At 36.5% G+C, this 25265-nt stretch overlaps 3 protein-coding genes across 4 annotated transcripts in view; 1 reads left to right on the top strand and 2 right to left on the bottom strand.

The window, feature by feature from the left end:
• Nucleotides 1-308: 308 nt before the first annotated feature.
• LOC148829785 (uncharacterized) lies at nucleotides 309-7541 on the bottom strand. Its single transcript, XM_088923550.1, has 5 exons — nucleotides 7382-7541; nucleotides 6663-6713; nucleotides 5907-5957; nucleotides 3830-3865; nucleotides 309-1705 (listed from the first exon to the last, which is right to left on the bottom strand). The coding sequence occupies exons 1-5, from the start codon at nucleotides 7471-7473 to the stop codon at nucleotides 1594-1596; spliced, it is 342 nt and encodes a 113-aa protein (XP_088779676.1). The 5' UTR covers nucleotides 7474-7541; the 3' UTR covers nucleotides 309-1593.
• A 2997-nt stretch (nucleotides 7542-10538) lies between these two features.
• Nucleotides 10539-13851, bottom strand: atp6v1f (ATPase H+ transporting V1 subunit F). Its single transcript, XM_088922891.1, has 2 exons — nucleotides 12521-13851; nucleotides 10539-11762 (listed from the first exon to the last, which is right to left on the bottom strand). Exons 1-2 carry the CDS (start codon nucleotides 12676-12678, stop codon nucleotides 11561-11563), a joined length of 360 nt encoding a protein of 119 aa, XP_088779017.1. The 5' UTR covers nucleotides 12679-13851; the 3' UTR covers nucleotides 10539-11560.
• Nucleotides 13826-25265, top strand: part of LOC148829783 (alanine and arginine rich domain containing protein) — a 47119-nt gene continuing 35679 nt past the window's right edge. The window contains exons 1-11 of one of the 2 annotated variants that reach the window (XM_088922890.1): nucleotides 13933-14011; nucleotides 14671-14869; nucleotides 15067-15431; nucleotides 20323-20437; nucleotides 21524-21697; nucleotides 21894-22000; nucleotides 22390-22527; nucleotides 22872-23032; nucleotides 24710-24757; nucleotides 25065-25101; nucleotides 25185-25260. In XM_088922890.1, coding sequence (XP_088779016.1) covers nucleotides 15229-15431; nucleotides 20323-20437; nucleotides 21524-21697; nucleotides 21894-22000; nucleotides 22390-22527; nucleotides 22872-23032; nucleotides 24710-24757; nucleotides 25065-25101; nucleotides 25185-25260 — 1059 coding nt within the window. In that variant the 5' untranslated portion in view covers nucleotides 13933-14011; nucleotides 14671-14869; nucleotides 15067-15228. Of the gene's footprint in view, nucleotides 14012-14670; nucleotides 14870-15066; nucleotides 15432-20322; nucleotides 20438-21523; nucleotides 21698-21893; nucleotides 22001-22389; nucleotides 22528-22871; nucleotides 23033-24709; nucleotides 24758-25064; nucleotides 25102-25184; nucleotides 25261-25265 lie in introns of both variants that reach the window. The other variant, XM_088922889.1, reaches the window with a different exon arrangement.

Genomic DNA, 25265 nt, shown 5'->3' with positions numbered 1-25265 from the left:
ACTGGCCTTGATTGACATGCAAGCTGCAGATTAAACCAGGAGGTACCGTAGTATTGTCTCACACTAGATGGGTAAACTAATTTTATCGCCCTTGAACTGAAAATACAAGTTCAGATTTTTGTGGCGTTGAATTGATGCTTATGACCATTTGTGAAGATATGTTTTATTATAGCGCCATCTTGTGATTATTACCCGGTACACTCGGTGGTACAGTGTACTGTATTGATTTGTATTTGTAAGGCCATACTGTACGCCCGAGTCGGGCTCCTCTAATTGGGGCGAAAAAGCGTGCAACACAACAAATCGACATGCATTTAATGGTTACATTTATTTCATTTTTCCAAAATTAAAATAGAATTCTAACGCTGTATATTGTACACGATTGAAATAAGTGATAATGTTTCTCATAGCTTGTTGCCTTTATTCAATAGAAATCTCAAAATTAAAGGTACGAAACCTCAAGAGAACAGTGCGAAAATACGTCTGTCTCCACTGGTTTTTCACTTTGCTTCAACTCTACTTCAAACCTCTGATTCTGTTTCTCTGCCACCTGCCTTGCGCGGGTGATGGGGTCATGCGGGCTTTATGGCTTATTTGTTTATGCCAATCAATTAATCAGTCACCTTAGCTCTGTGCATGGAAGAGGAGAGGGAAAACACAAGTAAATAGATCCGGTGATTCTTGTGAAAATAACTAATAAAAAATCATGGACTCACACTCTCACATTTATTTATTTACCATGATACCTCTGTTGGCTGTAGCTTGTTATAATCCGATAATTGCTATGGCAACAAGACCCTCCACTAAGGCAGTGACGAGCACAGAGATCCAGGACCAGTAAGTTTTCTAGTTTCCTCCACCACCTCAATAGTTTACAACTCGAGAAGCAGATAGATTGCATTAATCTTGAGGTATGAAGTTGTGAGGTTGCTCTTCACTGACCTGCTCAACTTTACAGTACAGTACCTGATTGCCACATACAGGACCAGGAGCACCTATGTGTTACGCATTCCACACGCATCTCTGACCCGTCTTGCATTCCCATGCGCACTGTGTGTTACAAACGCTCACGCCACAAGTAATACACCTACAGTATCACCGTTCACTCCCATCACTAGTTCAGTTCCCCTCTTTTCTCACTTGCTGCTCACACTGTAGTTGCGGATTCTCCTCGCCCTCCTAAGTGCGCGTTATTTCATTACTAGTTTAGATTCGGTATCTGACCTTCTAGCTTGCCCCTCGTTTACGATTTAGTCTTGCGTTTTGGATTGTTGCTCTCTAGTTGTCTCTATCGTTTTATGACCTTCTCTCTCTCTCGTCCTGCACAAGATCTATACTTCCTACCTGCCTCCTGTACTATACTATGGTTCCATATGATCTGTACATCTAAAGTGAATAAATAATTTGACCTGCTGTGTTCTCTCCATGTGTTAAGATGAGGAATTAAAGAGAAGTCGTCTTCTTGCCCATGTACGGTATGCTGTTTTTAAAAAAGTTTTTAGAAAAGTGAAAAGTATGCAAAGACATTAAAAAAAAACATCTACATTTTTAAGGTACGTGTCCATTTATCTTCCGAAAGGAGGTCCTTCGTTTTCATCTTCTTTTGCCAATTCCGAACGGGTCGTGTACGAGGGAACCAGCAGTTTCATCTCCAGTCTGCAGTGCGTCACCAAGGTTGTGTGTGACACAGGTGGATAGAATGCAGCTTAAGGGATTTAAATACAAACATAAGCATTTCAGAAAAGAAAACCGTATTCAGAAAAGAAAACTGAAATTAATTTCAATGAAAGAGTGCCCCCTAGTGTCCAGTAGGTGACCTTTAGATGCTGGGAATAAGCATAAAACTGAGGCAAAAAAAATAAAACTGCTGTGATTCATTAGTTCTTTAAATGTATTTACGTGTGTACCACCATATTGAAAGATACTTATATTTGAAATGTTTCTATGGGCTGTGCAATATTTTAGAAATGAATGATTACTGATTTAACTAGGAAAGTGTGAGCCTGAACATGCTATTTAATTAATGGCATGACCCCTGCAATTTTACATCAAACACAAATGTGACTTTCATACAGTTTAAATTCTATTTTGACATTCCTCTGTAATGCTTTACTCTAAACTTGAAAAAATATATAATACATTTCCACTATTCTGCAAATATTTGAACATGATTAAATATACTGTATTGTTAGGGAATATGTTAAAAATGGAAATAAACATTCTGTAACCTTTAATATTACAATGTAATATTCTATTTTGATTGATAACAAATAAGCAATGCAATATTTCATTTTAATGATCAAGGTCTTGGGACTGAAGTTATCGAGGCAGACAAAACAATGTAAAATATTTGTTTGGTCATCTTTTTATATTTTGATACTTAACATTCACAAAATGTAACTGGAGAGTATCCTTTGAAAATGTCACCGTTTTATATTTTCATTCTTGTTTTATTTAATTACTGTACTATATCAACTGCTAGAGTGCATTTGTACTGTAATTGCTGTTTCTTCATGCAACAACAGAACAGCAGGGAGTGGGCAGTGGCCAGACTCCCACACTTCTGTTAATAAAGAAATACTTTTTCGTACTAGTATGTGTACTTTCAAAACATTTGGATGGCTGAGTGCAAATTATTTCTATTCTATAAAAATGGATATTCCAATTTTGATAACAATGTGGAAAGACAGCTTATATTTGAAGACTAATACACTCATGTTCTAAACATTTGTGGTCTTATTTGATTGTGTAGGGAAGACCAGCAGGTCTGTAAGAAAACAAATTACGGAATTGATTTAGTGGTTGATGTGGTAAATTAGGCAAACTGTGGAAACACAGTGTTAACCTTAATTCTTATTTTGTTATTCTCTTGTGGCAGTGGTTGTAAAAGAAAAAGAGGTGATCTTTTCCAAAGATGACTATGAAATTGCTGATGTTTAGATTCAGTATATACTGTATATATAGTATATATTAATTTGCAAAAAGACTCTGTTATAAAAATGTATTTATCAGAATGACTGTAAATGAGAGGAAGACATTTGGTCCATCATGCTCATTTGGTTCTTTTGTAATCTTATATCCAGTACTGGTCATACAAGTAACAATATACCTCTACAAAGGAAAGTTTAGAATGGCCAATCAAACCCAATCTGAATGTCTTAAGGAGGCTGGAGAAAATCAGTGCACTCTTAGGAACCCAAACTCACAGAGAGACAGACAGAGCAGTCAAACATCACATAGACAAGCTCCCAACAATGGAAATAAATGCAGGAGTCATGAGCTGAGCAACTGTGAAGCCCTTGTTGACGGTCCTGACTATTTATTCCTAGTTTCTTACAATCCAGTTATGGATTTTGATTCGGCTAAATCTCTGAGTGTGATCAAAGCTTCAATTAAGGAAAAGAGGTTCTGCAGGTACACAGATGGTGTAATATTGCACTTAGTCATTCTCAAGTGTCTTTCCTGAGTTTGAAACTACAGTACAGTACTGTACATTGGGTATTTTATGTACATACTTCAAATCCTGCAGTTTTAGCTGTAAAACCGCTTTTCCAGAACACTTTTTATAAAAACTGGCTTTCATCATATGACACCATATACAGTACAGTAGGTTGTCTGAGTGAAACTAATAACTTTTGCTGTTGATAAAAGAAGCACTTAAGGTAGCTCAGCTAACACAAATTCATATTTCTTTCCTTTCTGTTGCTTTTTACACTATGGAAACCAGCTTTGTGTGTGAGAATAATTACACTGCCATTATATACCGATGCCATATACCTTACATGTAATGAATTGACAGCTCAAATATTAAAAGAAAGAGATTACTTACAAAACTTTGGAACGGATCTTATCCATCACCTGTCTTCTGAAACAAGCCAAGAACAAAAACTCTTGTAGCCAGCACACACTCTGACGAGAACATATGGGACTCGGAGACTCAGATTGAGTACTGTATGTGAGCTGTGCTCTGTGAGGAAGAGGAGCTTCCTTTTGGAAGTAAAGACAGCTTCTCATGGACAGAGGCCTTGGTACCTTCTAGTAACACTCAAAGAGGAACTATAAACAGAGGGGAACCCTGCACAGTTCAGAGTTCTATTGAGTTTTTTCTATAGTGTTAAAAAAGCAGGCAGATAAAAGCTAACAGCACACCTGTTTAGACTGGCAGTGACAAGTTTACTGTAGCTCACCACAAAAATTACATTCTTGGACAGCTGGACGTATAATCTACATTCTGTGATTGGTGTTTAAAATATTTCTGTACAATGCATGTCATCTTGCATTTTACATTTTACATTTTGTGTTTAAATGGATGTTCTGTTCCTATCCAGGTTGACCAATGTTATGTTTTGATGATAAAAAAAGATCAACAGTTTTTAGGGCAGAACAGATATTGAGTTTTTTTGCCTTTTGCCTTCTTTATTCACTCTCTGAATAAAAGTCTTTCAGAACTGAACTGCGCTGTACACTGTGTACAGGTAATTGAAATCAGGCATGCATAATTATAATTTGAGATTTGAAGGTAATCAGAACATCATAAAAAAATTGTAATAAAATATGTGTATGTAATTGAATCAAAGCACAGTTTTCTCATTTAGTCATTCAGTAGATGAGTGAATCTAAAATGTCTTCTTGGCAGGAAAGACAGTTCCAGATGCTCACAACTATGTGTACATTGTATTAGGGGAACAGTACAGTATATTCACTCTATAGTGATTTGGTATTGCGTTTCATTCTGTGCATAGAGCTCATCAAATCTGTGAGAATGAAAAGTTAAAAACTCAACTTCCATGCTAATTGCCATAAAGCAAACAGGGGAACCAGATGTGAGTAACCTTACTTTCAGGGCCATGGGAATGTCAGGGCATGTAACAGGCTTGCAGCTGCACCTTGGTCTGGGTCCAGTGGACACCAGGGTGAAGAAAATGTGTAAATGTTTTGGTTCAAATCTTTTAACTTTTGTTCCAGGTTTTACAAGGGGACACTACAGAAAAATTAACTATTGAGCAGTTTCCAAGCTTTAAATCCTCTACATTACCAGCCCTAGATACCCCACCCCACACACACACACAACCTGTGTTAATATTTGATTGGGACTTTGCCCTCCCATCAAAAAGAAAACATACAAGAGGAGACTCAGACTAAAAATTTTCACCAGGGCTTGCATATCTGTAACACCAATATCTGCTTACTCTTAGTTTGTTACTCTTATCTGTTGCTCCAGAAGAAATAGGTGATCTAATGTACACATAATACTTATTAAAGGAACAAGTAGAGGTTTATTCCATGCTAAAATGAAAAGAGACACAATGTTTCAGCTGTGAAGCCTTCTTCAGGTTAACTTGTTCCTTTGCAGCCTACGCATGCTGACCCAGCTCCCCACCTGAACTAATACTTACAGTATGTACACTTCTCTCTAGTCTCCATATTTGAAACATATTTGCATGTTAATAGTTCAATGAGAGATTATTTTTCATTAAATATTTACATTTTTCATTTTTTCTAAATCCATTGCTCTTGACAAACTGCTCTAAATGAGTGGCAGTGAAGGCTGTACTGTGTTCTGTCAGAAGACAGGAGACAGAGGCGGCACAGCAGATCTGATTGGGACCTTTGTGGTAAGGTATTGACTACTTTGCTTATGATTATGAGAATAAACTACTGTAGCCAGTTTTCTGCTACAAGTTTTCAAAGCTGAGCTTGGCTTTGCAGTACAGTAGCTGTAAATTCTATACTTTGCATACTTTCGTTGCAAGATGATGACAATTGATGCTGATCTTAGTTAAACACTTGCGGGCTTTTGAAGGGATTAGTTCCACATCTTTCCTGCAGTAACAATAAAAAATGCTTACAATTGTAATCAATTAAAATTTGATATGCAAGTTGTAATAGAAGAACAGTGTACTTACTCTGTAGTATTTTGGTGCAGAGTTTTATTCTGCAAGTGAATCTCATTTGACCTGGAAAGATAAATATTTTAAAATAAAATGTATTTGCTTGTCTTCTCCCATAAGGCAAAAGGTGGCACCTATTTACTTATCCCTCTACTTATTTTATTTACTGTATGTCATCTGTTCTCCTAATACACAATACTTTTTTCCACCAGTTTGTCATAGTATATTTATTAGCACTTGTTAATCATATTATTTTTAATATATATAATAAACAAGTGTACCTACTGTATATGTATCTGTACTGTGACTATATATGGCTTAATTTTCAAATAGAAAAATATTAGAATCTTTTGTTTACTAATCAAAATATATGATACAATTTCATATTTTTATGAACATTTTGAAGCTAATGTGTATCTGACTGGTGCAGATCTTTTTTGCTTAATACTGTACATTACACACATCTTCCGTTACTTACATTAATTCAAAATGTTGTCTCGCCACTTCTCTGTAATTAGGTCTTTAATGCCAATTGAAAAAAATATATTTTGTTTTTGTTCATGCCGCCATATCTCCTCGGTTAATGTACATTTTGTTCAGGATGCAGCAAGCACATACAGATTCATAACTTAAGGATTCCACTTATAGAGGAAACTAGATATTTTGTTTTGATGGTAAAACGAAAACTATTTTTTAGAAATTACCAGCCAGACAATGAATGCGTATCATTGTGCTTTTATTTGTATTTAGGTAGAAGAAAAACATACTCACTTTGTGATATTCGTGTCTTGGGTCAAATTCCACTGGTGGTGCTCGTTGAGCCTATAATAATGAACATTGCAGTCTTTTGATATTAATTTTATTCATTTTAAGTATGGATTTCACCAATGCCACAGTATTTCCGCATGATTTTAAATTATCTAGACTCAATTAAAAACTACAAAGTACAGGTAAAAATACAGTGTAATCCATTTTCTATTTTGTAAGATTTAATTTAATTCAATTCAATACTTTATAGCCGTAACAACTTGTCGCATGGAATTTGGTTCTATACATACAAATATACAGCATAAAGCCATCCTAAACACAGACCAGTAATAAAAAAACATAACAGTGAGGTAATTAACAGAGATTTTTATTTCTTGTGCTACACATACAAGACATGGGGCTCAAGAGAGACAAAGCAACATAGGTGTGATAGGAAGAAAATATTAGAAAAGGAATAACAAAATTTTGCATTGTTCATCATATATAAAATCCTAATATTCTACAAACAACAACATGATGTATCATGTTTCTGTTACAGAAACATGCAATGTGTTCACTGAAAACAACAATGTGTATTTGTTTTCATTTTTCTTTTCCTCTTCAAACTGAGCTCACTAGGCCACCTGTAAATTTGTTTTGTCTGTGATGATTTTTAACATGAACTAGCAGGCTAATCTATTCCAGAATTAATTGTGTTCTGCAGTGAATATGTTGTGACTTACCTTTGACTACTGTCCCTTGTAGTATTTAGTGGTCGTGGTAAAACCAAGGCACAGCTGAGTAAAAATAAAACAAAATAAAGTGTAGGGTTCATTCTGCATGACAGATGAGGAAGACAGAGAACAAAAACAATCTCAAATGATTTCAGTGTCCACTAATGCTAACTGGTGCTACTTTTTATAGTTTTGTAATCTTTGTTTAAACAAGCAAGGTTGTCAGTGTTTGTGGGGCAGGACCAAGAGAACAGTATTTAACTGTTTCATGGGAGGACATCAATAAATAAACAAATGAACATTAACAATGAACTCAGTTATAAAATATTTTATATTTTCCCCCCTAAAGTAGACACGTAGTCAAACCCTATATTCAATAAAATTGGAAAACTTTGGCATATGTTTTTCTACATGGTTTCTACATTTCTAATTAAACAACATTTTTTTTTTCTCAGGCTCTTTCAGTCATTGAAGTGTGCTGTATTTGGATGTTGAATAAATATGACTGGTTTCTTAATGACACTTCACTGAGAAAAAAAAGGTATAGAGCATTTGACACTTCTGTCATGTACGAATGTTTTTATACCATACAGTTTGTTTTAACAGTATGAGTAGAGTGCAGTAGTGGTTAGGACTTTGGAAATCCCCGGTGGGGACAGTGCTGTTATTGTCCTTCAGCAAGGAACACTACCCACATTTTGCCAGAAAAACCCTGATATAATAAATTAATCAAATTTAAATGAAACTATTATAATTGAGGGTGGGACAGTGGCACAGTGGTTAGTATTGCTGCCTCGCAGTGCTGGGGCCCTGGGTTCAATTCCGGACCTGGGGTGCTATTTGTGTGGAGTTTGTTCTCCCCATGTTCCTCCCACAGTCCAAAAGTATACTGGTAGGTTAATCTACTTCTGGGAAAATCAGCCCTGTTGTGAGTGCATGCCTTGCTGGGATAGGCACCATGACCCTGTACTGGACCCTGTACTGCTTTATTTATCATAAAGCAGCTAGAAGATGTATGGGTGATATAATTGATCTCTGATTGTACCCTAAGTGAATCATATGAAATTGGTGAGAAGTGAGGAGTGGTGCCTTGGGGAAGCCATTGGCTCAGAACCCAGGCCCAGTGTTGTGGCCTTGAGACAAGATGGCTGTTGAATATTTGGAAAGTGATGCAGAATTTGACACCACAGAGTGAATTTTAAGGAACTTATAAAATCAGACAGATGGGCAGCCAGAGAGAGATTTTGAGTAAACAGAAAAGAACAGAATATTTAAAATGGAATTACATACTTAATATTTTTGTGGATTTTTACCCTAAGGAAAGCAACCCAAAGATGCAAGAAAAATACTTTTATTTTATGGCACCTTTCACTTCCATAATCTAATCACAAAATTTGGACTTTTAAACAAACCTTTTGTTGATGCTTTCCTTCACAGCAAAGATTTCCTCATCCTGTGCAAGCTATTGACATAACTGTGATTTGTAAACTTCATAGTGCATGAGGTAAGGACAAGTAAAGGTTAATTCCACACTGAACAGTAGAAAGGTAAGACAATGTTTTGGCTGTTTGGGCTTATTCAGGTGTGAGGAAGAGAACAAAGGGTTGAGCAGGTGTGAAAGAGTCCAAATGAAGGGAGGTTTGGGGCAGAGGTGTAAAAAGCTAAATAAATTTGTAAATAAATGGACAAGTTCTAAAATTAGTCTTATCACAGAGAGAAGGGGGGCAGGATGATTGAAACTTAAGCATAATCTTGGCTTCTGATATCTAGTGAACATGTTCAGGATTTCCTGTAGAAGGATGTACCCAGAAAGACCAGTGAGATACAAAAAAAAGAGCTTGATCACAGCGCTGATGTGTTCCCTGAAATGGTTAACCAGTTTTTTTCCTGTCCTGCTGATGTGTATCTACAGTAAAAAAAAAAAGATTGCTAGATACTGCTGCATTAATGTCCTCTGATTGTTTTTTAAATGGCATATTCATGATAAAGGATATATACGTGCAGGTAATTGAGCAGTATCTGTGGCAACAAAGGGTACCTGTCATGCTGTGGGCAGTTAAGATACAGTAACTGTGGACAGGAAGGCTGTGTTGATTAGTTAGTGTGAGAAGATTGATAAGTATGGAAAATGTTGCAGCTATGGGATCATATATTTTGATACAAAATGAACAACAAAATATCTATAACTGAAGAACTGACATTGCACCATTAGTCTTTTTACAATAGCATCTTCCCTAAATTCCCTTTAACATTCATGAATGACTGAGACTACCACTTTACTTCTTGATCAAGATCATAAACTAAGACTCCCAACCTCCTCATCTTGACTCTTTCTGTGCTTCTGCAGTGGAAATCATTATTCTGAACTAGTACCTTGGATTTCTATTAGCTGAATTTAAGTAATTCAATTTAATCCATCCTATTTAGTAAATAAGTATTCTTTTATTGGTATATTTGGAATCACACAAACCCACAAAAGCCAATGAGGTGGAAAAAATGAACATCCTTAAAACCCTAATGTTTATACCAATGTGTGAATGTGAGGTATGCCTAATCCAGCAAAAACAGACAAATTATTAACTTTCCAAATCAATCATTTACTAGGTTTCAAGAAAACATATGTAGAGAAATCATTATGAAAGAATGTAAATACAATTAAACTCTGCCTTGTATTAATTCCCAACAGCATATACTCAAAAGTGTATAAAAAGTGTATTTGAACTAAAATAATCTTAAAAATGTCTAATATGTCCATATTCAAAATGATGCAATTGTCATTAATTCACTTCTATTAATGGGGGTCTGACCTTATTTTTTTTATAGTGTACTGTATGTATCAGTTTAATAGGAATATCTCTAGATATTTTGAAAGTTTTGTGAAATTTGTAAAATATAGTTATATTTTAATGTCATTCTAAATATTGATGTAGCAATGTAAAAACTATGCCTGCATTGATCTTGAAATTGTTTTAACTTTAGAAGGATTAATTGTAAATAACATGTTGTTCATTAACAACACTGAAGTGCTAAGAAAACAAAATAATCCTACTGTAATTATATTTGTAATATAACTCAAATGCATAATATTGTCAGTATAAATACACTTTCATACTTGTAATATACTTTAACAATTTAAAAATCTACACAGAATAAAATTCACACAACCAGCTTTTTAAACATTTATAATGAGATGTTACATTTCTATACATTGTGGTAACAAGTTCACGAACATTACATATCCAGTAAGGACAAAATGCAGTCTTAACATCCGTTTAAATGAATAAATTATTACTATAGTTCTTCTATAATATTGGTTATATGCAGACCCTTTTGTAATGCCCAAAAGAAGCAGATTCAACAATGGCAGAAAAGTCCAAATTCATAACTTTCACCATAAACAAGTTCCCCTCCCCCGCCACACACACCCAGTGGCAGTATTCAAAGCAGTGCCTCTTTGTATATTGTAGCACACAATCCACTTCTGTCGGGAATGAACCGGTTCAGAGTCCTTTACCATCTGGTACACACCAGTAACACTGCTGAATTCCGTTTGTGGTTAAAACAAGCAAACTTGTTTGTAGTCACCTAGCTGATGTCTCTGACAAGCTGGGAACACAGAGGAAGACCTAACTACAAACACTGCAGACCGGGCGTTGGGAGGAGTGACTCAGGATACAGTGGGAGAGGATGAATGTGCAGCAGATCTTCTTACCCGAATGAATCATGTACTGCATCAGTCACAAACCAACACAACTGTAACCTCACATACCACTGAAAACAGGAGTTTTCTCCCCCCCCCACCGATGTTGACACTTAAATTCAAATTCACAATTTTAAAAAGATACAATCGACTAAAACAAAACTTGACTTTTACCAGACGAAATGTACCAGCTATCTCCTACAATTACACACATCATATGACAGAAAGAAATAGCCAAAATAAATAAAGCTTGCACGACCAAGGACTGTTTTATACAGGCCCAAATATTTTCATCTTTCAAATTAAGATATAACAGATTTGTATGGAAATGTCTCATCCCTCTTCCCCTTTTCCCACTATTCTCCTGCATGGAATGGAATTCTGAGAATGACACACAAATAAAATAAGAATGGCAGAGAAGGTTTTGTGAACTTTCTTCTTCCAAGCTGTATTCTGCTTCAGGACGTCCTCTGCCTCTTCAGGGAGGTTTACCGGAAGTCCTCTGCGCTGAACATGCCTTTGGCCCTGCGCAAAATGGAGTCCTTGGAAGCATCATAGGGATGTTCCTTAGATGGGATCTCAAGCACAGCTGGGATGGACTGCATGTGGGCATCAATAGCATGCCGGATCATTTCTGCAATGAACTGGTTGATCAGAATGATCCCAATGTCATCTCGAGCCAAGAAACTCCTAGAAAAAGATGGAAAAAAGAGGGGTTACTCAGGGGGATACAATCTTGAAAAACACAAGCACATTCTGTGCCTCACTCTGTATGCAGAATATATGACTGCAATGATTAATCATGAGGAACACATGCAAATTGCATAAGAATTATCACAGAAACAACATGCCATCAACCTCCAGCCTACTACCTCCCCCACAGCAGTGGCAATCTGACACAGAAGCACATGAAGGCTTGCGTGCCCGCTGCGTTTTTTAAATAAGGAAAAAAGGAGGAACTGAGAATGTGTCATTATTCCAGATGTATTAGAATAAAAACGGTTCACTTGCATTTTTATACTGCAAACATAACGCTCTACAAAAGTTTAAGCTCAACTTAAAATGTATTTAGACCCTAATGCACGACACTTGCAGGACTCAGGTATTTAACTTGGGACATAACATTAAAGATACCGTTATTGCTCTGCAGATGTACACTTTTCTTGCAGACTTACTTTTAAGTCTTCTACTAATTAACAGAAATGTAATTTCTATTTTAAATTTGACCTTGTGCAAATGGATTTTCGAGCATGTCTTTAGCGATATGGAAGAAAGAAGGCTATCATCAAAACCAAGAACAATAATAATTTCCCCCATGCTGATCTTACAGTCATGGCTAGTGTTTTAAATTATTAACCACATTTATTGCAACACAATAATTCGAATTATATATTCTCTAAATATATATGTCTCGTCGGCATTGTAAAATCAGGCCAGATCAAACTTACTTAAAGGTCTCTTCGATCTCGGTGATGCTTGTGTCCTTTTCGACCACCAGAAAATTTGGTTTACGGTTCTTATTCAGCTCTCCAACGCCTCCGAGCAGGAATCCGGTGCAGGTGTCTTCATCACCGATCACCGCGATCAGCTTGCCTCGTCCTGCCATGCTGGACAAAAAAATGCCTGACGATTTCACAGAAGAGTCTGACAATACTTTCTTCGGTTATACTCTCTTCAGGATAAACGGAACACCTGAAAAATCTCAAGTTAACGACGCCTGATCAGCTGACCCCCGCCGTACTTCCTTTTTCCTGACAAGTCACGGGATAATTACGTCATCACACTCAGCGCCGCTAACGACCATAGATACCTGGAACACTAGATAAAAATCCAGTCATGGAGATGTTACCATTGTCCTTTTTCCGGGTTTGGAGGGAGCTCTGCTAACAGAAAAAAGTGTTAAGAAGGACCTCTAATTCATGTATTAAATATAGACCTAGGCTTATTTTACAGAGTGTTAGAACCATTTTAAATGACTAAAATCATCCTGTAGGTGAGTTTTGTCAGCATTGCCCATTGTTAGAGCGCTGACGTAAGCGAATTTACAGTCTATGTGAACTAAGGAATTACGGAAAGAAACTTTGGATTTATTGCCAAATGCAATGCAATGCAAATACTGGGTTTGCTTTGTCACTCATAACACCCCCCATACACACACATACTGTGCAGTGGTGGGAATAAAAGGGTCTGAGTTCAAACAGCTCAGATGGGAGCATATAGGACAGTTTCACAATTACTACACAGTATTGTTTTATACATTTTCAAGATTTTGCATTATATTGAAAATGTAATAAAATGAAACCGTTTGTAAACTGAATTTGTAACGTAGCTGAACTTGGAGATCTGGCAGTGCTCACTGACATTCTCTAAAAACAAAGGGTTTTGAAATATGTATTCTACGAGCTAAAAGACCGATTGAGCATTTAAAAAAGGCTCACACTTTGGTGGGGGGGGTGACAGAATGCAGTTATTTTTTAGATTTCTCCCTCTTGTTGTTTTTATTATTAATGAAAGTGTAATAGGATCTGCTCTGACTCCTAAGCCCAAGCATTGCAAACTACCAGTTGCTCAGAGAAGACTGAACCCTTAGTAGGGATGCTGTTTCAACCACACTTGGATGTACGGGGCGGGTCTTCTCTATGCCACGGTACTCTAGCCTGTGAACTATTGGATGGCGGGCGAATGCTCACCGAGCTCACGCACTGGATTGGATGCGATCACCGCCGGTCACACAGTTAAGTTACTGTGTCCCCACGCAACGTGCAATGCCAGTTGGTCACTAGGAGAAAAGTGAAGTAATGGATTTGGGAAAGAAATGTATCGATTAGGTTTGTTATGTATTGCTTTTATTTTCAAAAGACGTATGAAGAGCACGTATTTTTGACTATATGAGAATGCAATTTTGTATATTCCCACGAATGATCAGAGTTAACGGCAAGGTATATAAAGCTAGATTTTCTAATAAAAAGATCATATTTTTAATTCTCCATATTGTTTTTAAGTTTGCTGTGTGGTTAAATAGTTACGCAACAACTTTATTTTTATTCATTTTTGAAAAGACTATGGTTGAAATTTTGAAAATGGGAAACTCAAGATCTTTGCAATGATAGAATGACCCGATTGGAAAGTACTGATTTTCAGTGTTTGTATTTGATGTCATACCTTGGCATATTCCGCTCAAAATGGAGACTTCAGACAAGTTTTTGCAATTCGTTGTCTGTGAATCCGAAAGAAGAAGCTTACGGCGTAGTTGAATTGTGATCATACAGTTATCTCGTACAGACGAGTATTATTTGCTGTTTTTTCACAAAGTCAGGTTACACTCGTATAACGTCGTGACTTCTTTATACGCTGAAGCTCACCTGACACCTTGGATACAAATTCAAATGTCGCGGTTGTAGATGACGATGAATTATTCAGACTCGGAGCACCAACACTGCCAGGGGAGACAAGTCCTGTCGTAGCCGATTCCCAGTCTAGTTTGATCAATGATATGTTCGGATGATATTGTGGCGCTCGGTTGTACGAACCAAGAAAACCCGTTTCGTTGTTTTTGTAATGCCAGGCTGTTAAACCCCCCATCCTGTTCTGTTTTTAGATGCACGGCTTGGTTGCCTTGGTTACAGACTCTGTAAATTGAGCTCCTGCCCCTGCTGCTGCTGTTGGTGGTACACGAATTGTGCAGCTATGGAAGTATGGTGTAAATTAACTACTGATAACGACTAAACTCCAAATGAGGCGATTGCTGTCTTTTTGACACTGTCGACCATTTTTCACCGAAACCCCGATTTGATAAGGTAAGGAAAATTATTCTCCTTGCATGTTATGCCCTGAAATTGTATTTATGCACAGTATGTGGTCTTAGAGATACAGGACACAATGATCGCAAACATGCTATTATAATCAGACATCCTAATTGCTCAGGGCATATTTATGTATTTTATTAAAATAAAATAGAATGAATTAATCGCCGTGTTATTTCTCATTCTGCTAGACTCATGAGTTTGTCATCATTATCCTTATCCGATTTACTGGTTTATTTTTGGAATGGAAAAGACGCCCAAGGTGAATCTTCGTTGGCACCTGAGTGAACAACGCCTGAACACTGCAGGGCGATGAAGTCGTGCATCACTTGTCCGACTCGAAACAGTTCACGATGAAGAAGATATTTAGCTTTGCGAAGAAGAAAAAGGGGTTTTCTCCCAATTCGTCGGACACGGGGAGTGTGCTGTCTGCTGGATATGAGCTAAAGGAAAAAGATCTAGGAAAGCTACACAAAGCTGCTTCTACTGGGGATCTGACCAAGCTCAAACAACTTGTAAAGAAACATGATTTTAATCAGCTGGATAAAGAAAACAGGTAAGTTTCCTTTTCTCTCTAGACAGCTTTCCTTAGAAAACAGCACTCTGAAACAGTTTGTTTATATCGTGTAATGAAACATTGCTAACAAATTCAATACATGTTAGGTATTGTGTTGTCCCGTGTCAAGACCTGTTATCCTGTATTTCTGTTGATTTATAAATCCAGTTTTCTATCACATTTAGGGGAATATGTCAAATTTCATTCCTGTCTTCAGAAATATCTATAAAATGTGATGTACACTAACCTGCACATGATTTACAATGGTTGCAATCATCCCAACAAGCTAGGTGAGCCCAAGGTCTTAAGTCCTCTTGTTCCTGTGCAGCTTTTAGTTTATGTTCTTTCTGGTGTAATTGTTATACACTTGTAAATGCTATTCACTGTTGTCTGTCTTTTGGTCTGTTTTTAATTGGTGGAGGTAAGCTGCAGAGTTTCTGATAGCACTGTAAAATGGCAGTTTATTATTTCTGTTGCAGTGTGGATTACAGGGCAAAGGCCTGCTTGCTATTTCAAAATTACATTTAATTGGAGTGGCAAATATTTCACATTTAATCTTTGTAATATCACATTTTGTTTATTATTTAAAAAAATGAATTGATTAACTTTTTCAATTGTAATGCTACATAAAGACATTTTGTTATTTAAAATATGCTTTTAATAACATTTAATAACTTGGGTCACTTTTGTATTGCAAATATGCCAGAACTAGTCCTATTTCTAGTTTTAGGCTGAGCATTAATTATACAGTATAGTGTACTTGCCATAGCAACTAAGCTACAGCAAATATTTCTAAACGTAATAAGTGATCCGATACGATCTTTAAAAGGATTACCACTAAACATCAAATGTCATCCTCCACTTATTTTACTTGCAATTTGCATCAGCATCCTCTGGAACATTTGTAGATAAATTTATTCTAATGGAAAACTAATGTTCTTCAAAGATACATGTGAAGAAGGTTTTAGAACATTCATATGAATTAATATCAACGTTAATGGGCCAATTGGTACTTAAATATTTTTCTAATAAATGAAAAAATTTACGCAGATCCCATGCAGTTTTGAGTATGCGATAGGTTCCACTTTGTACATCTTTAGAAATTGCTCTGTAGCTGGTGTACAGATCCAGTCCTAGAGAACCAGAAGGTTTTTGGTCATTTGCTTTCTATTTTAGGCCTTAATTGCCTCATTGAATTTACCTAATTAGCCAAGTTGCAGACTTACTTTATTCTTAAAGAAGCTAGAGTTTTAAAGATTCCTATAAAACCCACTGGACAATGTCCAGAGTTGGATTACCCTATGTAACTAGGTGTCACAGTTGTTGGACAGGAGATGGGAGTAGCATCCTTGTGTGGACTGGTAGTTAGTTTCCTGTTATCAGCTGTACTATAGTACTTAGTCCTATAGTCCTGGGAAAAACTAAGGTTGCTGCTGGAAGAGGTGTTAGTGAGGCCAGCAGGGAGTGCTCACCCTGTGGTCCATGTGGGTCCTAATGCCCCAGTATAGTGACGGGGACACTATACTGTAAACAGGCGCTGTCCTCCGGATGAGACGTAAAACCGAGGTCCTGACTCTCTGTGGTCATTAAAAATCCCAGGGTGCTTCTCGAAAAGAGTAGGGGTGTAACCCCGGCGTCCTGGCCAAATTTCCCATTGGCCCTTACCAATCATGGCCTCCTAATAATCCCCATCTATGAATTGGCTTCATTACTCTGCTCTCCTCCCCACTGATAGCTGATGTGTGGTGAGCGTTCTGGCGCACTATGGCTGCCGTCGCATCATCCAGGTGGATGCTGCACATTGGTGGTGGTGGAGGGGAGTCCCCATTACCTGTAAAGCGCTTTGAGTGGAGTGTCCAGAAAAGCGCTATATAAGTGTAAGCTATTATTATTATTATTATTATTATTATTATTATTATTATTATTACTTGTATCCTGTGCCATCCTGACAAAATATCTGGAAACCCTTCCATTTTATTTTCGCATTTTAAAAAAAATAAACCTGTACATAAGGGATCCCACTAGAGTTGATTGTCAGCGTCCGCCAGTTACACAGACCACCACCGGTGAAACTACCATGGCCTGGTGGGACCTACAGAATGTCACAACTTGCAGGCATCTTAGTGACTTGCAATGTAGACACACCCCAGGAAGTTGCTGAGTGGGGTTCTGGGAAGTGTAGTTCTCTTAGGCAATGCAGTGTTTCTGAGCTATGCTAGCCAGCTTTTGTACCCTGCTTTCCATGATTTGTGTTAACTTCTCCAGCTTGGAAAGCATCCTATGCTAGCAGCTATTACCTGCTACAGCAAAGAGTTAGGACAGGGTTGCACCAATATTATTTCCTTTTGAAGACTTTCCTTTGTTTAGTCATTACACAGTTATTAACTTTTCTGTAATAGAAAAAAATGGCTAGAGTCCATGTTGTATCTCATGTCTTATGTTTTCAGTTCATGGCTGATTTTGATTGCAACCTCACTGTTAACATTTTAGCACACAGTCTTCATTGTTGCTGAAGTTCTGAACAATGCAGTGGGAATAAGGGAGGGAAAGAAGACTACATTAAAAAAAAACTAAATAGCTGAGAGAATGTATTCAGCTGATTACTATACCATATGCTCTAATAATTAGAATGCTTCAGTTTGTCACATATGATAATTTTCTCAGTCAAGTGTGTTGATTAATGTTGATAAATTCAGGTATAAAACTATAGTCTTTTCTAACAGCAGTTATTTTGAAGGCCTGGTGAATTTATATTTTCTGCATTATAACTATTTAATTTTTACTAAAATTGTTGACATTTTAATGCACCTCATATTCCCATGTCTGTTTTAAAATATCTAACTTGGGTTCTTAACTGTTTTTGCTGCCATTAATATCAAGGTGTGCATTTATTCTTTATTGATATGATGTCTATCCAACGGTACTGTTTTTAACTGGTTCCACTCATATCTGACTGGCAGGCAGCATTTTGTTTTCTTGGTCCTCATAAATCTTCTATGGCCCCAGTCAATCATGGTGTGCCACAGGGTTCACTCTTGGGCCCATTGCTTTTTATAATTTATATGAGTTCTCTTGATCAGATTATATGCAAACATGGTCTTCTGTTTTTTGTTATGCAGATGATACTCAGATTTACATTAAAACATCTCCCCCCTCTGATCTCCAGCCTTTGTCATATTAATCTTGTCTGTGTGACATCAAGCTCTAGTTGACATCAAATTCTTTAAAGCTAAATAGTTACAAAATATACATTTTACTAGTGGGTAGCAAAAAACTGGAAAGCTTCACAATAAAGGTGGATGGCTTCCTCATTCCGACACCAGCCATAGTCAGGAATCTAGGAGTCACACCTTCTATTTTTTGAGCCACACTTCACAAAATGTATGAAGATCTCTTTTTTCACCTAAAAATATAGCCCACATTAGGCAATTTTTATGAATGTTGCATGCTAAGTGCTTGATTAATGCATTTATGACATCAGGGTTTGATTTCTGCAACTCTTTGCCCTGTGTGCTCCCTAACACTTTTCTTTGTATGTTACAATGTATCCAGAACTCCACAGCTACACTTCTGACTCACACCAGACCCTGGCAACATATCTTTCCTACATTCAGATCTCTACATTGGTTGCCTATTAAGTCATATATTCAATAAAACATCTTGTTACTGACTTTTAAGGCTCTAAGTAATCTGTTGCATCATTCTCTGAACTCCTGCATGTTTACACTGCCTCCCATTGGCTCTGTTCAGTTGAGACTGGTCCTTTGCTCACTGGACCTAGGACTGAATCTCAGACTTTTGGTGACTGTATTTTATTTTTAGCTTTTTATTGTATATTTTTTTTCTTTTTTATCACTATGTACAGCATTCATTGGTTTACAGAGGTGATTTATAAATCATTTTTATATGTATAGTAGCTGCAAATGACCACATTACAGTCAATCCTCAGTTTAAATGATTTCACTTTAATAGACTTTGGAGTTAATAGACCCAATCTGCTAAATGAGAATTTTGAGATTCTATATTTCTGAAGTTATTAAAGTGGCTTTCTTGGTTTAACAGCAAAATGAATGTAGGTAATTAAAAACACTAAATCAGACTGATGAACAGCATCAAACGATATTATTTGGATGCTTGTTCACAAAGGAAAAAGAGTAGTTGCCTTTTTGAATCTGAGATTCCGTTTTAAAGTCGTCATTTAAAAGAACTCCCGCTGCTGTTCCTTCCTGGTCACACAGGGTACATACCCCGCAGGAGTTCAGGATCTGAGCTGTGTTTATAATGGTTATTTACCGTACTCGCCTTTCCAAAGTTATTGCAGGATTTGGTCTGGTATAGTTAGTTTCATCACTGTTGAACTGTTCTGCTGCACCTAGTTTGTGGGTTATGTCATCTACAGCGATGGATTATTTAAGAAAGGATGCTTTGCCTTATGTTCTTAGTTTGATGCTACAACAGTTACAATACATATTAATACACTGACACTTATTTACATCTGTAAAAAACAGATACAGTTCTTCATGTGTGTAGTTTCTTTCATTCCTAAAAGGATATATTTTACATATAAGACAGGACTCACCTGAGTGGCATGCAGCAGCCATTATTTGCTGGTGGCCCAACTACACAAATGGATGAGGAGCAGTTTCTCACCAAAAGAAAGTACTTCACCACTTGAACTAAACATAAAATGTCCATGCAACACAGGAACAACAACAGAACTATATTCTGTATAATAGGTTCATATAGAGGCTTAAAGGTTTTGCACATTTAGTATATAGTATGTACACAATTTACAGTAATTTTAAATGTTACTGACATCTTACTCTAAAACAGAAATAGGATAAACATGCAGTTATATTTTCTTAACCTTGTTTTCTCTCTTCTTTTTCAGAACACCCTTACATCTTGCCTGCGCATATGGACATGCCGATATTGTTCGTTTCCTGGCAGAAGGCAAAGCAAAATTAAATCTCTGTGACAATCAGAACCGATCCCCTCTCATGAAGGTACGTTGTATAAAACTAGTTCTGGAAATTAAACTTGGTGGATGGTGACCATATTATCCACTCAATTTGTTTCTTAGCTGAATTTGATCAAAAGTACAGTAAAAGCTGACAGAGTAACATCATGAAAAATGTCCCAGTTCAAGAGTTCCTTGGTGATATGCCACATTAATAACACTGTATCACCATATGCTGTGATTTCAGAAGCATTTCCAAACTGTATTAGTAAAGAATAAAAAAAGAAACCTTTGGCTTTGCTTGATTTCCCTTTTCACCTTAGAATAGTGTTAGAAAAAGAACAGTAAACTTACTATATATAAAATTATAATAAATATCATTGTTCAGGGTTATGGTATCTAAAAATAAAATGATACATTTGGGGACTATGTAAATTAAAGTGCTATTATCCATTCTAATGTTACTGGGCAGTCATATGCAGACAGAATGTCCGAAGATCCTAATTCTTTCGTACACTACATTTCAATTTTAACATAAAATGAGTCATACCATAATTTACATATACTCAAGTCACTAAATATTTTCATGTATGTACTGTAAAAGTCGGTTTCCTTGCTGTTGAAATTATATACTTCTTACATGACGTAGTTGACTATAGGAAAGTAACATTTTATTACATATATTCTGCTCAGGAACGGCACAGTGGTGCAGCATTGTTGCCTTGCAGTGCTGAGGTCCTGGGTTTATTTCCAAACCTGGGGTGCTGTCTGTGAGGCGTTAGTATGTTCTCCCCATGTTCACATGCTGTAGGTTTCCTCCAGGTGGTCTGGTTTCCTCACAGTCCAAATACACAGGTAGGTTAATTGGCTTTTGGAAAAACTGGCTGTGGTGTGAGCGTGCACATGCATGTGTGTGCCCTGTGATGGACTTGCGTCCTATCCAGGGTGTACTCCACCTTGCACCTGGTGCTTGCTGGGATAAGCTTCCCCATGACCCTGAATTGGAAGTGGCTAGAAAATAAATGGATGGATATGTTGCTCGGATATATTTGAACATATTGTTTATGAAGATTTCTACCTTACACGTGTTGACCTTTTGTATTGTTTTGTCTGTTTCCGTTTGATTTTGCAGGCTGTGCAATGCCAACAGGAGCAGTGTGCAGTTAGCCTCTTGGAAAACGATGCTGACCCAAACCTTGTGGATATCAATGGAAACACTGCATTGCACCTTTCTGCCCTCATCCCTTCCATTTCCATGGCTGCCCAGTTACTGGAGCATAAAGCAAACATCAATGCTGAAAACAAGGTTGGGCTTTTGTCCCATTGGTGTGTATGAGAATGTGTTATGTTAAATCAAATTAACAAAAAAATATAACCATGAAGCAAGGAGTTCACCAGGAAAAGCAGCAAGAAAATGGATTGATATAAAGACATTAAAGACATATTCAATAAGCATTCCCTATTCACTTTCGTTGCATGATAAAAAGATGTTTTCTTTTTAGGAAGGATGTACCCCCCTGATTCTGGCTGTTACAGAAAACCATCCCGAGATGGTAGAATTTCTCTTAAAGGAAGGGGCAGATGTAGATGCCAATGATAATTCAAAACGGTATGTAATACTTGCTTCCAAGCAAATAATGGGTTCCATTAAATACCTGAGAGGTTGGGTGCGAGGAAGACCAGAAATCTGTTTACCCCTTCAGTGCTCCAATGATTGGAGCCCAGACCGGCATTTTCCATATAACTTTCAATTTGATTCTGTATTTAATTGCAAATCAGTAAATGACTTTTTTTATCAAACCAAATTTTATTTTAAAACAGGTCTATCTTCTTTGATCATTTTAGTTTTATTGCCAAAATTGTATTTTGCCTCATAGGATATCATTAATGACACTGCAGTAATAATGAAAAATTGAGCACAAAAGACATAGAAAGAAACATAGACACACATTAAACATAAGTCTCATAAGACAGTAAACAAACTTTTTTCTTCCTTAGGACATCTTTGATGATTGCTGCAAGTAATGGACAAATTAGTATGGTTCGATTATTGTTACGGTACAATGCGGATATATCAATAAAGGACGATAAAGGATGGACAGCTGATGATCACTCAGTAATGAATGGACACCATGCGTAAGTATTACATTAATAATACAAATGCTGCACATTATGGGTAGCATTTTGTTGATTGGAAAATGTTAGCAAAAGATAAATTATTTCAAGGGAAGGGAAAAACATGTATTTTGCATCCACCTTTTAATTGTTTGAAAGTATTCTTTTGAAATTAATGTAAAAAATAAAATGTATCATTGTAAGCAGTGTTAAATGTTTGTACTACAAAAGGTTGAAGGTTGATGCCACACTTCTGAGAGGTTCAGAAGGCCCCTTTCTTTTATATGCTGCACTAGCTAGCTTAAAAAAATACAAGCGTTTAACTTTCCGTCTCTAAGAAACATCCTGTTCCTTTTGCTTTTCAGTTGTTCACATCTAATAATAGAGCATGGAACGAAGAAAAGACCCCAGCAGTCCCCTTCCCACTATGTACAGGGCAAAGAGAAGAAGGTGCCCTTGTTCAACAGCCCAACCCAAGGACTCGAGACTGCTTTTACAGTGGGGGGGCCAGCTACAGACAAAGATGGTGGGTTTTCTAAAGTATGCCTTTGGAAATCACTATTAATTCAAGCCATATTGGCCACCTTGCTCTCTTTTAAGTGCAAGGGGAAAGAACTTAAAATCCACGATTTTTACCTTGCTTAAATATGGAATTTGTGTGTTCTGTATTTTACCAACTTCTACCTGTTTTGAGAAACTACATGTGTTCCTGCAACTGCTGGGAAAAAAGTGCAGTAATAAAATATGCTTGCAGTTTTCAAAACAAAATAGCTCACTGTGTGAGATATTATAATAGCTCACTTAATCCAACCCAGCCATACAGATTGTAGTTAAGTATACTGTATTTCAATGCTAAAAAAAATAAAATAATTTCAATAATAAAAAAAATGAAAAACATTTACAATATGAATAGGAATACAAAGGTTGGTTATTTTCATGTGTTGAAAAGCTTCATTACCCGTCAGTAGTATTCCATTCCTAATCCTCTATTTGTTTTTTTAGTTGTGTATTTGAGTAAATGGACCAGATGTATGGCACTAGAACATTTAATTCTCTACTTTTTTTCTATAAATACTTAGAATATTTTTTTTCTAAAAATAGTATTCTTGAATACAGCATTTATAAAGATGCCATACTTAACTGGGTTCCTGTTTATAGTAAATTCCTCTTTTGAGTTTCTTCACATGAAATTCTCAAATGGAGAGTTAAATTCAATATGGAAAAGATGTCCTCATAATGTTTAAAAGAGATTTAAATTCTGTATTAATATTTGGCGAAGAGTTTAGAAGTGTACCCCACAATGGAAATATTTCTCCTTGTTATCTCACTTTCACCAGTGTATGTGTATGTGACTACTTTGATGAATGGCTATTAAACTTAAAATTATTAAAGTCTAGATCAGACATACTGCAGAAGGAAGAAGACATTTTTTTTCTTGAAGTCTTAAAAATACTTGACTCAAAATGATGCAAGAATGTCACAAGGTGGTGTTCGATAGAAATATTGGACTGCTGTGTGATATTATATTGGGCTTCATGTGCACAGCTTTTGCAGGAGCATAAAGATTGTTTCTGTTGTTTTCTGACAGGTTTGCATGACAATGAAATTACTTTCATATTCAGTATTATATTAAAAGTTTTGTTTACTGTAATATTTCCTAATGTTTCATTCATTTCAGAGGGCTATATTCATACAATTTTGCTCATGTTGCTTTAATTTGACCACAGTTTCCTGAAATAGAAAATTCCTAATATTATAAATTAACATTCAAATGTCTTTTACTAACTCTTAAATACATATCAGGAAAGATGATTTTTCCAATAGGAAAAAACATGTTAATTTAGCATGACCATAAACGTTTAATGAATATGGCCTGTAATATTTTTGTCTTGGGTGGTTAAATGGGGCATTTTTCAGGGTACTCTTTGTTGCTCCTTGGTTTAAATTATTTTAATGTGAAGTATGCTGATAAATTTGGATATCTTTTAATACCAATTACATATTTTAATTACCTAAGCTTAAACATTTTACACCATGAGTACCATTAATAATGATCCCATTTGAATCGGACATTATTTGCTTTTTTATCAAAAATTAGTGCCGTGCTCATTTGTTACTTTGTTTTCCTTGTATTTGTTTAAATGTACTTTTTGATCCCGTTGTTTCATCTGCCCTTCATGCCTTTCCTTCTGAATGGATCTAGAGCTGCAGCAGTCTACAGAGCAGCTGTCAGGAGCAGGTGAAGGGAAAGGTATCTTGAGCAGTCAAAGGCTCCTTCTAGAAAAAAAGGCATAATTATTCACATTTATGCTGTTAGTATTTGTTTTTATGGCTTTTGTAGTATTAGCCTTTGGTGATGCTGATAGATCTAGTCCTGTTTACTTGTCACTCATACAGTATAGTGCCCATTTGCAGCTGATTTCTAAAGTGCCATGCTCAGATTTTTGCCATCATAAATATGTTTTATTGCTATAATAGTTTAATTGGATTTAAATAGAATACCTCTAAATAACAGTACTTTGTGTGTGATTTACATTTTTTCTGTTTGTTCATTGCAGTTGAGGAAGATACTTCACAAACCGCATCCATCAGTAGGTAAGAAGATAGTTCTGTTATTTAAAAAAAAACTATTGTATACAGATGCAGTGTGCTTATGTTTTTTGTTTTCTATTCTACAGAGCATCAAATAAAGGTGGAGCTGGTGACTCATGGCCCTCCACGGATGAAGATGAGGAACTGGACTTCAGCCCAAAGGTGGC

Source organism: Atractosteus spatula, chromosome 8, assembly GCF_055471065.1.
Source record: "Atractosteus spatula isolate fAtrSpa1 chromosome 8, fAtrSpa1.hap1, whole genome shotgun sequence".
In the NCBI taxonomy this organism is placed as follows: domain Eukaryota; kingdom Metazoa; phylum Chordata; class Actinopteri; order Semionotiformes; family Lepisosteidae; genus Atractosteus; species Atractosteus spatula.
Note: the sequence above shows the minus strand (reverse complement) of the source record. Positions and strands in the feature narration are given on the sequence as shown.

Coding starts and splice junctions, on each gene's coding strand:
- LOC148829785 (XM_088923550.1), bottom strand. CDS start 7,473: ATGAACCCTACACTTTATTTTGTTTTATTTTTACTCAGCTGTGCCTTG. Junction 3,866..5,906: donor CTGCACCAAAATACTACAGA/GTAAGTACACTG, acceptor GGCTTGTTTCAG/AAGACAGGTGATGGATAAGA. Junction 1,706..3,829: donor AAGATCCGTTCCAAAGTTTT/GTAAGTAATCTC, acceptor AAATCCCTTAAG/CTGCATTCTATCCACCTGTG.
- atp6v1f (XM_088922891.1), bottom strand. CDS start 12,678: ATGGCAGGACGAGGCAAGCTGATCGCGGTGATCGGTGATGAAGACACC. Junction 11,763..12,520: donor GAGATCGAAGAGACCTTTAA/GTAAGTTTGATC, acceptor ATCTTTTTCTAG/GAGTTTCTTGGCTCGAGATG.